This window comes from Cervus elaphus, chromosome X, assembly GCF_910594005.1.
Source record: "Cervus elaphus chromosome X, mCerEla1.1, whole genome shotgun sequence".
Lineage (NCBI taxonomy): Eukaryota > Metazoa > Chordata > Mammalia > Artiodactyla > Cervidae > Cervus > Cervus elaphus.
In genome coordinates this window covers 102,733,274-102,748,429 of record NC_057848.1, presented here as the reverse complement: position 1 = coordinate 102,748,429, position 15,156 = coordinate 102,733,274, and the positions used below count along the sequence as shown (strand labels likewise).

Genomic DNA, 15,156 nt, shown 5'->3' with positions numbered 1-15,156 from the left:
TTTATCTTTCAATTTGTTAATGTGGTGTATTACATTGATTGATTTGCGGATATTAAAGAATCCTTGCATTCCTGGGATAAAGCCCATTTGGTCATGATGTATGATTTTTAAAATATGTTTTTGGATTCTGTTTGCTAGAATTTTGTTAAGGATTTTTTCATCTATGTTCATCAGTGATATCGGCCTGTAGTTTTCTTTGTTTGTGGCATCTTTGTCTGGTTTTGGAATTAGGGTGATGGTGGCCTCATAGAATGAGTTTGGAAGTTTACCTTCTGCAATTTTCTGGAAGAGTTTGAGTGATTTTTTGGTAGAATTCAGCTGTGAAGCCATCTGGTCCTAGGCTTTTGTTTGCTGGAAGATTTCTGATTACAGGTTCGATTTCCTGGGTTGTGATGTATCTGTTAAGATCTTCTATTTCTTTCTGGTTCAGTTTTGCAAAATTATACTTTTCTAAGAATTTGTCCATTTCTTCCAAGTTGTCCATTTTATTGGCATAGAGCTGCTGGTAGTAGTCTCTTATGATCCTTTCTATTTCAGTGTTGTCTGTCGTGATCTCTTCATTTTCATTTCTAATTTTGTTAATTTGGTTCTTCTCCCTTTGTTTCTTAATGAGTTTTGCTGACGGTTTATCAATTTTGTTTATTTTTTTTCAAAAAACCAGCTTTTAGCTTTGTTGATTTTTGCTATGGTCTCTTTAGTTTCTTTTGCATTTATTTCTGCCCTAATTTTTAAGATTTCTTTCCTTTTACTAACCCTGGGGTTCTTCATTTCTTCCTTCTCTAGTTGCTTTAGGTGTAGAGTTAGGTTAGTTATTTGACTTTTTTCTTGTTTCTTGAGGTAAGCCTGTAATGCTATGAACCTTCCCCTTAGCACTGCTTTTACAGTGTCCCATAGGTTTTGGGTTGTTGTGTTTTCATTTTCATTCGTTTCTATGCATATTTTTATTTCTTTTTTGATTTCTTCTATGATTTGTTGGTTATTCAGAAGCGTGTTATTTAGCCTCCATATGTTTGCATTTTTTAATAATTTTTTTCCTTTAATTGAGATCTAATCTTACTGCATTGTGGTCAGAAAAAATGACTGGAATGACTTCAATCTTTTTGAGTTTACCAAGGCTAGATTTATGGCTCAGGGTGTGATCTATTCTGGAGAAGGTTCCATGTGCACTTGAGAAAAAGGTGAAGTTGATTGTTTTGAGGTGAAATGTCCTATAGATATCAATTAGGTAAGACCTGATTTTAAAGATAATGTCAAGATTTATCTGTGTGATCTTATTTGGTCATTAATCATATGTTATAATATGGTTTAGGAGATTAGACTCCAGCTCCGACATACCTTTGTTATATGCTTCCCTTTTCTTATGGAATTTTCTATAGTATTAATAACCTTCAGCATAAAACATATTAAATATTAGGGTATTGTTTTTAATTTAATTTTATTTTTTAACACCAAAAGCTTTTTGTATTGGGGTATAGCCAATTAACAATATGTGATAGCTTCAGGTAAACAGTGAAGGGACTCAGCCATACATATACTTGTACCCATTCTCCTCAGTGGAAATACTAAAGGCAGTCCTTATGCAGCAGGTATGACCCTGAAAATGTTTATAGATATTCTTTTTCTCCTTGGTAGACCAATAAACTGAAACATAGTTTCCCATCTAATTACAATATGATTTCAATGTTTATTCCCATTAAAATGTTTTTATTCTGAGGCATGCCCTCAAGCTTATGAATGGGGCAAAACCTTTAAAGTAACAACAGAAAAGTTTAGATTAAAACTTCAGCACTATATACTAAGAGAATTGATTATTGTGATGACTCAATAATAATGTATATTACCAAAACCTTGTGTTACCAAGGCTATATTTAACAAAAGATACTTCATATTACTAAAGAAACTTCAAGTGTACTTCTTGAACAGCTTTTCTCTGTGGGGTTCCCTGAAGATTTTTTTATACCCTTGTTTATTTCTCCTTATCTTTAGTAAAGATTGTTCTGTTTTGTAGAGTTATAATTTATATTCGCTTTCACTTACAGTCATGGTGTGCTTTCTCAATAAATTAGCACTTCCTTACTTCATTCCTCCCTCAAACATGTTACTATTGTTCAATCTTTTAGAGGAGAAATTGTGTGAAGCAAAGTTTTGATGATAAAAGGAAAGCAGTATCCAGTTACAACATCAAAAAGAAAATACAATACCCAAGGAAGAAAATTTACTTTGGTACCAATATTATAGTATGAAGCAATGATTCTCCTGTATGTATGTGTGCTTAGTTGATCAATCATGTCCAACTCTTTGTGACCCCATGGACTGTAGCCTGCCAGGCTCCTCTGTCCATGGGATTCTCCAGGCAAGTATACTGGAGTGGGTTGCCATTTCCTACTCCATGAGATCTTCCTGACCCAGGTACTGAACCTGCATCTCCTGTGTCTCCTGCATTGGCAGGCAGATTCTTTACCTCCAAACCACCTAGGAAGCTCAACCTCTTGTATGAGCACTTTATTATAGTTAAGACAATGTTGTAAGGTGAAGGTGGTTACCATTCTTCTTTATGTAGAGGGTATAATTTCACATGAAAAATTAAGATTACTCATTACCACAGTTCTGCCAGTCACCTGGGATGAGTTTTTAAAGAGGAACCCAGGATTGTTATTTTTATTTTAACCTTGGCAATAAAGGGGATCAAGGTGCTTAAAATACCAAATTCTGTGCTGGAAGTTGAATACATTTTTTTGTGGTTGCAGTATCTGGCTAGGAAGTGGGGATCTAGGCAAGTTACTTAGATATTTAACCAGCCCTTTTAAGTTGGTTTTGATTCCTGTAACATTGTAGTTATGGTAATTCTGAGACAGGGTAGGAAATGGTGCAGGACCTGCCAGCCTTGAGAAAGATGTAGAGCCAGAAGCCTATGCTTTGAAAGCTGGACTTCTGAATTTGTGCATTTTCTTTTTTATTTTTAATATTTGTGAAGCCAGGGAAATTAGGCAGGAAAAAAAGAAATAAAGACAACCAAGTTGGAAAGAAAGAGGTAAAATAATCTCTATTTGCAGATGACATGATTTTATAAATAGAGGAAACTATGAGGAAGCCACAAAATACCTGGTAATTCTAATGTACATGTTTAGCAAAATTGCAGATAAGAGATCAATATTAAAAACTCAGTTGTATTTCTATACACTAGCAGTAAATAATACTAAATTGAAATCAAGAAAACAATACATTATAGCTTCAAAAATGATAAAACACTTAGGAATAAATTTGATCAAGGAAGTGCAAAATGTGTACATGAAGAACTATAAAATACTGTGGAAAGAAATTGCTCTGCGGGTATAGTTTCACATTTGCAAGATGAAAAACTTCTGGGGAACTATTTCATAGCACTATAAATAAACTTAGAACCATTGAACTTTAGACTTAAAAAACGAATAAGATGACAAATTTTACATTATTTGTTTTCTACCTCAGTAAAAATACTGCATTATTTAAAAAAGAAAGACACCTTAAATAAATGGAAAGACATCCATGTTCATGGATTGGAAGAAAATTTTGTTAATATGGCAATGCTCCTCAAATTTATTTTCATACTATTATGATCCCTATCAAATTCCAATTGCCTTTTATTTTGTATAAATGTATGTGATGATTCTAAAACTCATAAAATTTGTAAGGGACTGGGAACAAAGTCGAAGAACATATACTTTCTAATGCCAAAGCTTAATACAATGCTATAGTAGTCAAACGTGTGGTACTGACATGATGAAAGACATATAGATCAATAGTATTAAATTGAGAGTCCAAAAATAAACCCGTGCACCTATGGTCTGTTGATTTTTGAACAGTGGCAGGATCATCCAAAGGGGAAATAGTCTTTTCAAGAAATAGTGCTTGCAAATGAATGAATTTGTGATCCTACTTCACACCATACACAGAATTTAACACAAGATGTATCAAAAGCCTAAATACAAAAGATAAAATTATAAAACTCTTTATATATCTTTGTGACCTGGAGTTTGGCAACTCTAGATTCTTAGATATGTCACCAATAACAAAATCAGCAAAAGGAAAAATAGATAAATTAGATTTAATAATAATAAAAAAAAAACTTTCTGTGTGTCAAAGGATTTTATCAAGAAAGTTAAAAAGACAACCCATAGAATGGGGAAAATATTTTGCAAATCATTACATCTGATAACAGATTTCTATCTAAAATATATACATGTCTTACAACTTAGTACTAAAAAGACAACCCAAGTAAAAAATGGGTTAAGTGTTTGTTAGACATTTTTCCAAAGAAGTTATCCAAATTCCCAATAAGCACATGAGAAGATGCTCAACATCATTAGGGAAATGCAAATAAAAATTAACATAATTTTGATCACTCTGAAATCACCTCATTAAGATTTTTTGGAGTTGTATTTACCCTTCCTTTGTTTATGTAAGTCTCAAGGGAATTGGGGTAGTGGGTTTGGACGCGTACACATGGGGTATAAAAGATTTTCACAAATGCTGGTCGGGGTCCTTGGCTAAGAGGAGACTCTGCCTTGGGCCCGCTGGCGTAATAAACTGCACTCCACTAAAAAAAAAAAAAAAAAAAAGACAGACAATAACAAGTGTTGGCAAGGATGTGGAGAAATTAGAACACTCATACATTGCTGGTGAGAATAAAAAGTGCTGAAGCCACTTTGGAAAATTGTCTGGAAGTTCCTCAAAATGTTAAACATAGACTTACTATATAGTTCAGTGGTTATACTCCTAGCTATATAACCAGGAGAAAGGAAAACATACACGTACACAAAAACTTGTATACGAATGTTCATAGAATTATTTATAATTGATAAAACAGAAACAACTCAAATATTCTTCAACAAACAATGTAGTGTATCAATGCAATATAATATTATCCATCCATAAAATAAATGTAGTAATGATACATGCTACAACATGGATGAATCTGAAAAATTATTCTAAGCAAAAGAAGCCAGACACAAAAGGCCATGTATTGCATGATTCCATTTCTATGAAGTGTCCAGAATAGGCAAACACATAGGTACAGAAAGCAAATTAGTTGCCAGGGCCCAGTGGTGGGACTGGTTGAGGGGAATGAACAGAGACCTCTAAGTGGTACTTTCTTATTTGGTGGCGAAAATATCATGGAATTAGATAGTGGACAGTGATAGTGGTTGCAAAACATTGTGAATATACTAAAACCATAGAATCGTACATTTTGAAATGGCTGAAATGGCTGAAAGGCATGAAATTTTATGCTTATTTTATCTCAGTGCAAATTTTTAAAAATATTTTCATGAACATCACAATAGAAAAAAAAAAGCATTATAATATTTCACTAACTGCAATTTTGGAGATATAACAAACTACAATCATCATTGAAGATAATTTTTATTAAGATAAATCCAATAAAATGTTGTGAATACACATATTATCAGAACTTCCCTTCTGAAATAAACATTTGTATTTCTTTTAAAAATGGAATTTCAATTGAATTTTTCCCAAGTAATATCAAAGTTATATTTGGGAAAGATAATTCTAACTCTTACCATTACATGAAAATAGTTCATTTTCTTTATAAAAACAACCTGGAGAACCACAAGAATTTTTGAGGAAATTCTTTTGGGATCTCTCCATTTTGTGAAATTATCACATATAGGAGTAAAATTCAAATTCAAAGATTTAACATATAAATTACAGAAAAGGGTATTCACTGACAAAGTTGAAAGCATATTTTTTTGTATATATTCCACCATTATAATCACAAAGCTTATCGATAATAATTCAATGTTGGGAACTTTGTGATTAATGAACAGTATGAAGATGTTTTAAAGGAAAGCTGTGTCTATAAAATATTTGATAAAAATATTCATCTCTATTAACATTACAACATAGAGGTACATATTACCAAACTATGAAACCATATAGGGCAGCTTTAAGCAATACTCTGAGACTCTTCTTTTTTTCCATCTTCTTTTTTGACCTCTTCTCTTTTGGTTATTTCTTTTCCAATTTCAGCCTTGCTTTCATCTTTTCCATCTCCTCCATCTTCTTTTCCAATTTCTTTCTCTTTTCCTTCTTTATTTTTTTCATCTTCCTTCTCATTTCCACCATCATCCCTTTTTCTATCTTCATCCTCTTTTCCATCTTCTCCTTTTTTCCCATCTTTTTTATCTTTTCCATCTTCAGATTCTTTGCCATCTTCTTTCCCCTTCCCATCTTCATTCTCTTTTTTATCTCTTTTTTCTTTCTCATCTTCTTCCACTTTGCCATCTTCTCCTTTCCCTTTTCTATCTTTACCCTCTTTTCCCTCTCCACTTTCTTTCTTACCTTCTTCCTCTTTCCCATCTTCTTCTTTCTCTTTTCTCCCCTCATCTTTTTTTTCATCTTCTTTCCCTTTTCCATCTTTGTCCTCCTGTATATCTTTTCCTTTCACTTCTTCCTTATTTTGATCTCCATCTCCTTTTTCATCTTTTTCATATTCTTTTCCATCTTTTGCCACTACCTCTTTCTTTTCTTCCCCTTCTTCTTTGATATCTTCAATTTTTTCTTCTATTATTTCCTCTATTTCTCTTTCAGGAACTGGTGCCTATAATGAATATAGAAGAAAAACCAAGATTTGTAAATTTGGAACCAAGACAGAATTATAGCTATCTTATTAAAGAAAGTACTTTCCCTATGGAAAAGGCCTCCTAAACAACGTGTCAAAAGGAAGCATAGGAAATAGGATTAATGAAAGTATCTCTACATAATCATGCACAAATAGATGTTTGGAACAATAAATTTGGAAAAACTTATTCATATAAACAATTTTCATTACAAATATGAGGAAACAGAGTAAATACAGAAAAAATGACATATTCTCTATCAATAATTCTCAATGAGTAGTATATACATATACAAAATATATCTCTTGAAGAAATAATACATTTTATTTCTATATTGGTGTATTTAGGTTTACTTTGTAAAAACTTAGTTGAAAAGTCTTTTACCAGATATCATAGGATCAGTTACAAAAGATTTTCCCTATATGCACAGGTTTGATTTATAGATTTGGCACTAAATCCAATTTTCATTGTTTTAACTATAATACTGAGAAATGTGGTAAGATAAATATGCAAAGCAAGACCTATTGGAAACATAAACATACTGATTTGTTTTGCAATCTGAAGAGGGAAAAAGACTCATATGATCTCAAAAAGGGATTTACAAATAGCCCATGTACTGACAAAAGGAATAGAGGATCAGTCTATATTTAATAAGACAGTCACTAGATTATTAAGTCACGATCACTGGCATTGATCTATTGATATAAGTGCTAACCCATTGCTCCCTTACCCATTCCTGAAAATTATCAAATTTTAAATTCATTTTCTTTCTTTTCCTCTTATTTACCACTATACTATATGATGTACACAGAATGTGTGTCCCTCAAAATTCATATGATGAAACCTAATTTCCAAAGTGATGGTATTTGGAAGTGAGGCCAATGGGAGGTGATTAGGTCATGAGGGTAGAGCCCTCATGAAAGGGATTTATGTCCTTATAAAAGAGGCCCCAGAGAGCTCCCTCACCCTTTCTATGGTGTCAGGGCACAGCAAGAAGACTGCCATCCATAAATCAGGAAGCAGGTCTTCTGTTCAGTTCAGGTCAGTTCAGTTGCTCAGTCGTGTCTGACTCTTTGCGACCCCATGAACTGCAGCATGCCAGGCCTCCCTGTCCATCACCAACTCCCGGAGTCTACCCAAAATCATGTCCATTGAGTCAGCGATACCATCCAACCATCTCATCCTCTGTTGTCCCCTTCTCCTCCTGCCCTCAATCTTTCCCAGCATCAGGGTCTTTTCAAACGAGTCAGCTCTTCACATCAGGTAGCCAAAGTACTGGAGTTTCAGCTTCAACATCAGTCCTTCCAATGAACACCCAGGACTGATCTGCTTTAGGATGGACTGGTTGGATCTCCTTTTTGTCCAAGGAACTCTCAAGAATCTTCTCCAACACCACAGTTCAAAGGCATCAATTCTTTAGTGCTCAGCTTTCTTTATAGTCCAACTCTCACATCCATACATGACTACTGGAAAAACCATAGCCTTGACTAGATGGACCTTTGTTGACAAAGTAATGTCTCTGCTTTTTAATATGCTGTCTAGGTTGGTCATAACTTTCCTTCCAAGGAGTAAACATCTTTTAATTTCATGGCTGCAATCACCATCTGCACTGATTTTGGAGCCCCCCAAAATAAAGTCAGCCACTGTTTCCACTGTTTCCCCATCTATTTGCCATGAAGTGGTGGGACCAGATGCCATGATCTTAGTTTTCTGAATGTTGAGCTTTAAGCCAACTTTTTTACTCTCCTCTTTCACTTTCATCAAGAGGCTCTTTAGTTCTTCTTCACTTTCTGCCATAAGGGTGGTGTCATCTCCATGTCTGAGGTTATTGAGATTTCTCCCGGCAATCTTGATTCCAGTTTGTGCTTCCTCCAGCCCAGTGTTTCTCATGATGTACTCTGCATATAAGTTAAATAAGCAGGGTGACAATATACAGCCTTGACGTATGCCTTTTCCTATTTGGAACCAGTCTGTTGTTCCATGTCCAATTCTAACTGTTGCTTCCTGACCTGCATACAGGTTTCTCAAGAGGCAGGTCAGGTGGTCTGGTATTCACATATCTTTCAGAATTTTCCAGTTTATTGTGATCTACAGAGTCAAAGGCTTTGGCATAGTCAATAAAGCAGAAATAGCTGTTTTTCTGGAACTCTCTTGCTTTTTCGTTGATCCAGCAGATGTTGGCAATTTGATCTCTGGTTTCTCTGCCTTTTCTAAAACCAGCTTGAACATCTGGAAGTTCACGGTTCACGTATTGCTGAAGCCTGGCTTGGAGAATTTTGAGCATTACTTTACTAGCGTGTGAGATGAGTGCAATTGTGTCGGTCCTCAGCAGATACCAAAAATGTGGGTGCCTTGATCTTGGACTTCCCAGCCTTCAGAGTTTTGAGAAATAAATTTCTGCTGTTTATAAGCCACCCAGTCTGTGGTATTTTGTTACAGCAACCTGAACAGACTAAGACACTGTGGAGTCATACTCATTTAATATTTCTCAACTTTTAAACTACAAGGCAAACAAGATTTCTTTCAGTTGAACCCATTGTTAAACTTTCAAATGGACAAATTGGAATATACCTCTATAATTTTTGCTCCTCCATTTTCAGCAGTTTCATTGTTGTATTCTTTAACAACTTCTTTCTTCGTTTCAGCTATGGTTTCAGCAATTGCATCTGTGTTTTTTCCCATCATATCATTTTTGGTCTTCATTTTCTGTCCAGCAACACAAAACAATAAAAAATAAATACAGAATTTAATTGGTATGTTGATTAAATGGCACAATTATTTTACCAGCTATTGTAATAGTTTATGGAAAAGCTTTAAAATACTTTCAGTGTCATTATAAATTGAAATGGCATTAAAATGAGTACTATTATTCTGATATAAATCAAAGTTTCTCTCAGATGAGAAGCAACAAGTTAGAATGCTGACCAGTAGCTACTCAGGGCCAATTGCCAGCATCGGGTTAAAATTTGATAAATTAATTATCTTTGATTACAGGGGACCAGTTTATCCCTGTCATGTCTAATAATTAGCGATAGGGTTTTTGATTGCAGAGCCTCCATTGTTAATAATTAAGAAAAATACTAAGTTAGGGAGAGCACCAATTTAAATACATTTGAAAGAGATCACTTGGGGATATTAGCGATTCAATATACAGGGCTACACGTTTTAGAATGATTTGAATCATGATTTCTTTATAAGAAAGCTCTTTGCCCTAAGTGTGTATGTGGTAGAAAGAGCACTGGATTAAGGGGCCAGCAAACACGTGTTTTAAATCTGGATCTGTTTCTTGTTTGATGTGACCTTGAGCAAAAGCATAATTTTCTCTGTGTTTACTTTTTCAAATGTAAGAGAGAGTAATATTACCTATCTACCAGGATGTTGTATGAAGCAAATGATAAAATATATGTGAAATTACATTGGAAACTGTAAAATGCAATATAGATATGTTATTATCCTTTTATCACGTGAGAAACTGAGAGCCAAGGAGGGTGAAGTGTTTTTATATTATGTTTTATTCTAGCACTTTTTTTAAAAGAAGAAATAAACAGTGTTTACTATTTTAACAACTTATAAGTTGAGTATTTAATAAGTAGTGACCTTGAAATGTGAAATAGAGAAAAACCAAATAGAAACTTCCTCTTCTGTTGTCATTTACTATGATTAATAAAACTATGGCCATAGTTTTAGCAAGGTCTTTTAATCAAGGATTTCAAAGCATTTTATGAATACAACTGTAGTGCAGTTTCTTCAATCACAAAATTATGGGATTAGATGATTTCTAATGTTTCTGCTAGCCTTAATGTTTTCTGATGTTAAGAACTAAACCCAAAGCCAGTACTCTATGACAACCTAGAGGGGTGAGATGGGGAGGGAGGAGGGGTTTAAGAGGGAGGGGACATATATCATATGTATACCTATGGTTGATTCATGTTAATGTATGGCAGAAACCATCACAATATCATAATGTAATTTTCCTCCAACTAAAAATAAAATAAAATTAAAGAATTCCACCTATCCTTAAAACATCAACAATGCCTCAATAAAGAATTCTAAAATGAAATAAAATCATACTATATTCACAAACATTTACATGTAAATAAAGGTAAATATAGGGGGGAAAGTAAGCTTAATATTGAGGCTATTTCTATTTTTAATATTTTTCTAGCCACAACACCAGAACATATAAGCCTATATGAAATCAATTGTGTGCATTTGGAAATAATGTATGTGGAAGCACTTTGCAAATTGTTCAATATTATCAAAAGTTAGTTACTATTATTATCACAAAACATTACTTTGGTTACTACAGTTTACACCTTGTGTTTTCCCAGGAATATTGGTATTGTAACCGTATGAAGTCAAAAGCATGTACATTTTATGGGCCTATCCAACTAAATTTTTGATTTTTGTCTCTTCCTAGGGAAAATGTCAATACACAATAGACAACCACAGAACACAAACAAATATTTCCTACTCAAAGGGCTGACATGTACCATATGGTATGATGTATAATGTAATATGGGGCTTCCCTGGTGGTTTAGTGGTAAAGTATCTGCCTGCCAGTGTTGGTGAGGCAGGTTTGATCCATGGGTTGGGAAGATCCCCTGGAGAAGGAAATGGCAACCCACTCCAGTACTCTTGCCTGGGAAATACCATGGATAGAGGAGCCTGGTGAGCTACAGCCCATGGGGTTGCAAAAGATTCAGACATGACTTACCAACCAAATCACAACAACAACAAATAATGTAATATATGACTAACTGAAAAGACAATAAAGCAAAATGATCAACTGTATTTATGAAGAAAAGTAAGTTTCCAAAAAACTATTTCTGAAGAAAAGTAAGTTTCTCTCAGTATTGCTTGCTGAATATTTACCCTTGGAGTTGATGTTCTTTTGGACTTCAACTCTGGTATAATGGGCACAGGCAACTGCAAAAAAAAAAAAAAAAAAAAAAAAGTGCAAATCATGGGGGAAGAAAGAGAAGACATCATAACTGAAGAAAGATCACTAACTGAAATTCAACTTTGTGATTAAAATAAATGGGTGTAGTTCAAACTGAAGACTAGGACAAAAATATTTCCTTGATGAGAAAGTTTTTTCTTAAAACAGCAAAAGTAAATCTTATATTAAATGACTAACATTGTCCAGGATCCCCTGAAGTCTAAAATTACATTTTACAATACATGGGCAACTTTTAAAAAAAAGACTACTTACAGCAGACAGTCTGGCTGATCTTCTCTTTGGCTATAAGTTAAAAATAATTATCAGTTAAGAAAATTATGGAAACACAAAACTAGAAATATTTATATTGTGGTGAAAGTATCTAGTGTAACACTATATATATGTTGTCATTAAGAAGTATTGTGAGCTTGATTAGAAAGTATCATTGAACAAATAAAAACATAAGCTTTGATTTTTCCCTTCTCTGGACCCTTCATACGCTAAAGAAAAAAATTCCAAATTAAATTTCAATTGCTAGGCTAAATTAACACAATGGCTAGTAACAGTATATTTAGAAATGAAAATATAGCCCTTTCTTGCAAGTCGACAAAGCAATTCTTTCGTTCACACTCTCTCCAGATCTTAAACACAATACCATCCTAAGTCCCAAGAAGTTTGGAGTTTTCAATACCTGCTATTTCTGAGAGAGACCACTGGCATACCGTATTGGTACTCATATGGTACAAATACACTAACCAGCATTTAGGTTTTAGCTGCTTAAGTGTCAATTTTATAAAACAAGTGATTTTTTTTTCAGACAGACTCTAAAACTAAAGAAACTCACCTCTTGCTTCACATCACCTTGACCTGCAGCCTATACAGGGGGGAAAACCACACAGAAATAAGCTCATCAATATAAATGTATAGATCTGAAAATATTGCCTATAGATTGCAGTCTGCAATATAACAGCTTATGACTTTTTCCTGGATTTCTGCTTAAATAGCCACCCGTTATTGCCCAGTAGCATGCTGTCTACTAACGTGCAAATATACACCAAGATGCAAATGAATTCCCGACATGTTTATACAACTGATAGTCAATTTCATCCTTTTGTATAAACTGTATCTCCTAAAAACAAACTTTAATTTTAAAATCCACCTGTTGTAGCCCGTGTTAAAGCCAAAAAGGATGAGGGAGGGCGAGCAGAGTGAAGGGCGGAGCTTCATGCAACTTCCCCGTCTGTTTAGACTCATGCTTGAGATGTAATTGTACTTAATCTGACTCTCACTTATCCCCTCCAAGTTCTGCAGACAAGAACTACAATCCCCACAATGCTTTGCGGCGGCGGCGCGGGGGGGGGGGGTTACCTCTTTGTTAAAACGTCAGCGCGTTTTATTGAGAAGCCGGCTGCGGATTTTAAAACTTCCCGCCACTACCTGCTACAAGGTTGCTGTCAGCTCTGTAAAATCGCAAGATCCATTGCACAAGCCTAGAAAAGCGCAGCGGCGGGAATCACAGGAAGGGGGTTGGTGATTAGAAACCATTGCTTTCTGTCCTTTTAGACTGGGAATTACTAAGCTATCGCACGAGTCATACAGCCTCAGAGCACCGTGGAATTTCAGTCTTATTCCTATTTCTAAAAATAGGGAAGACAAACGAATAGAGAGGAATAATACTTAAAAAAAAAAAACAAACATAACGCCTTACATTAGCACAGTATTTTACAATTTTATCAAGCAACGAAACAGCGATCGATTTCACTTCTAAGGGACCCGCCTCCCCAACAAACAAACAAACAGATCAACACTGAGTGTGAATTTCTTTCTTGTCTAAGAGAGGAGTCATGAATTTTTAAGTGAGGGTTTGCAGGAGACCAGCAGCCCTTGAATAGCTCATATCAATTCTTCGTGTCTAAAGTGAGCAAATCCACGCTACCCCCAGATCAGCAATAGTTTATCTGACGCATTTCTCTTATCATTCTTCCACCTTTAGACAGTGAGCTTGGAGAGTCTCAGACCTCTCGGGCCTAAAGTTGCTATTACAGCGGTGAATCTCTACCTTCTCCAGGACAGTTTGAAGTCTGCGCCGCCTAATGGCACAGGATTACCACTGCAAAGCCCTCTGGCTTGACAAGAAGTGGAGGAGGGAAAAAAAAAAAAGAAAAAGAAAACGGGAAGAACAAAGGCAAATAAATACGGGAGAAAGCCATGGCCTTCGTACCCCGAAACGGGACGGTTCCCGGAGGAAAGCTGGAGGCTGAGGAGGAAATTAGTGCCTGAAAGTGTGGTTGGGAGAAGAGTTCTCCAATAGGGTAAGCGGAGGAACGGGGGTGGGGTAGGAAGCGACAGCACAGCGCTATGGCTGTTTGTAATTCAGCATGGAGACACCTCTCAAGCGATTCTTTCCCTTAAACAAAACACGCCAAAAGTGAACTACCAGTTGTGTGAAAGACCATCCTCAACCTTATACTAACCGATATTTGCCCTTCCCTCCCCTTAGGCACCTCACAAAATCGAACTAGAAGCCAAAATGCTTTTTAAAAAAGTCTCTGCCGATTAGGAAATATGTATTTCAGTCGCTAATACCCCTTCTATCTTCCTATTTCACTTACCTTTCTTTTGGGCATTGTTGCAGCTCTCTATAGGAGATCTTAGCAGTCAGCAGGAAAAAAGCCGAAAGCAGTCTCTCCACGACCGCTCAGAGAGCAACTGAGTTTTCAATGAACTAATTAAAGTACGACCTGTACTTGCCTTCAAAAAAAAAAAAAAAAAAAACTCTCGTTATTGGCAACATTAAACGCACCAAGACACAACCGAACTACGTGAATGGTTAGGAGGAGTGGGAGCCAAATTGGAGTGACAGGCTGTCAGACCAATAAGGGGAGTGACCAGCCCAGGGGGCGTGGCCCACGGACTCCTGAAGCCCTCGAAGGCTGCCTGCTCCGACTGCTGGTGGGGTAGAGGAGCACCTTGACTTAGTGGACACAAAGGGCTGAAGCATAAAACCGGCGGGAAAGCTGGGGTTGTCCTTATCGGTTCTCTTTTCTTTTTTTCCTTTATGTAGTAATAACAGGAGAAAGTCACTGCACTTGCTTTCTCCACGGTCTCCAAAAGTTTCTTCCTGGAAGGAAAGTGCTTTTCAGATAGGACTGGGCCTAGGCTCCAATCTTTCCATTCTACCTTTGGCAGGAGGATGTAGATGACTTGAGAGGAGTACTCGTTTAGAAAGTAGAAAAGAGTGGAGCTGTTTCTCAGGTTGTGGGGACTTTGCGCCACACACGAATTGTGGTCCTGGCAGGATCAGGGTGCCAAAACGGGGCATCTTTCGCAGATGGAGAGCCTCAAAACTTGAAACTGTAAGAGCAAGAGGAACCTGAAGGTGGGGACATCTGATAGATGCCATTATCCCACTTGGTGGGAGTTCACCAAGAATTTAATGGGACTCTGTGTGAGGTAATAACACAGGACTATCTAGAGGAAAAAGGCTAATACAATGGATTATGAATCCAAAGGTGGCATTTGGTGAAGGAACTCGGGAAGACACCATACATGAAAGTATTTAGGGCACAGAGCCTGGACTAGGATAAAGCAATTAAA

At 35.9% G+C, this 15,156-nt stretch overlaps 1 protein-coding gene across 1 annotated transcript; it reads right to left on the bottom strand.

Annotated features, from left to right (window-relative positions):
• Window positions 1-1,728: 1,728 nt before the first annotated feature.
• Window positions 1,729-14,396, bottom strand: HMGN5 (high mobility group nucleosome binding domain 5). The gene is made up of 7 exons (XM_043897414.1): window positions 14,172-14,396; window positions 12,404-12,433; window positions 11,833-11,862; window positions 11,493-11,546; window positions 9,189-9,323; window positions 6,446-6,598; window positions 1,729-1,746 (listed from the first exon to the last, which is right to left on the bottom strand). The coding sequence occupies exons 1-7, from the start codon at window positions 14,184-14,186 to the stop codon at window positions 1,729-1,731; spliced, it is 435 nt and encodes a 144-aa protein (XP_043753349.1). The 5' UTR covers window positions 14,187-14,396.
• Between the last annotated feature and the right edge of the window lie 760 nt (window positions 14,397-15,156).

Excerpts from the sequence above, each read along its gene's own strand:
- HMGN5 (XM_043897414.1), bottom strand. Across the intron at positions 11,547-11,832 it reads GATCAGCCAGACTGTCTGCT|TTGCCTGTGCCCATTATACC; the intron begins GTAAGTAGTCTT and ends TTTTTTTTGCAG. Across the intron at positions 9,324-11,492 it reads AAAGAACATCAACTCCAAGG|AAAATGAAGACCAAAAATGA; the intron begins GTAAATATTCAG and ends GTTGCTGGACAG.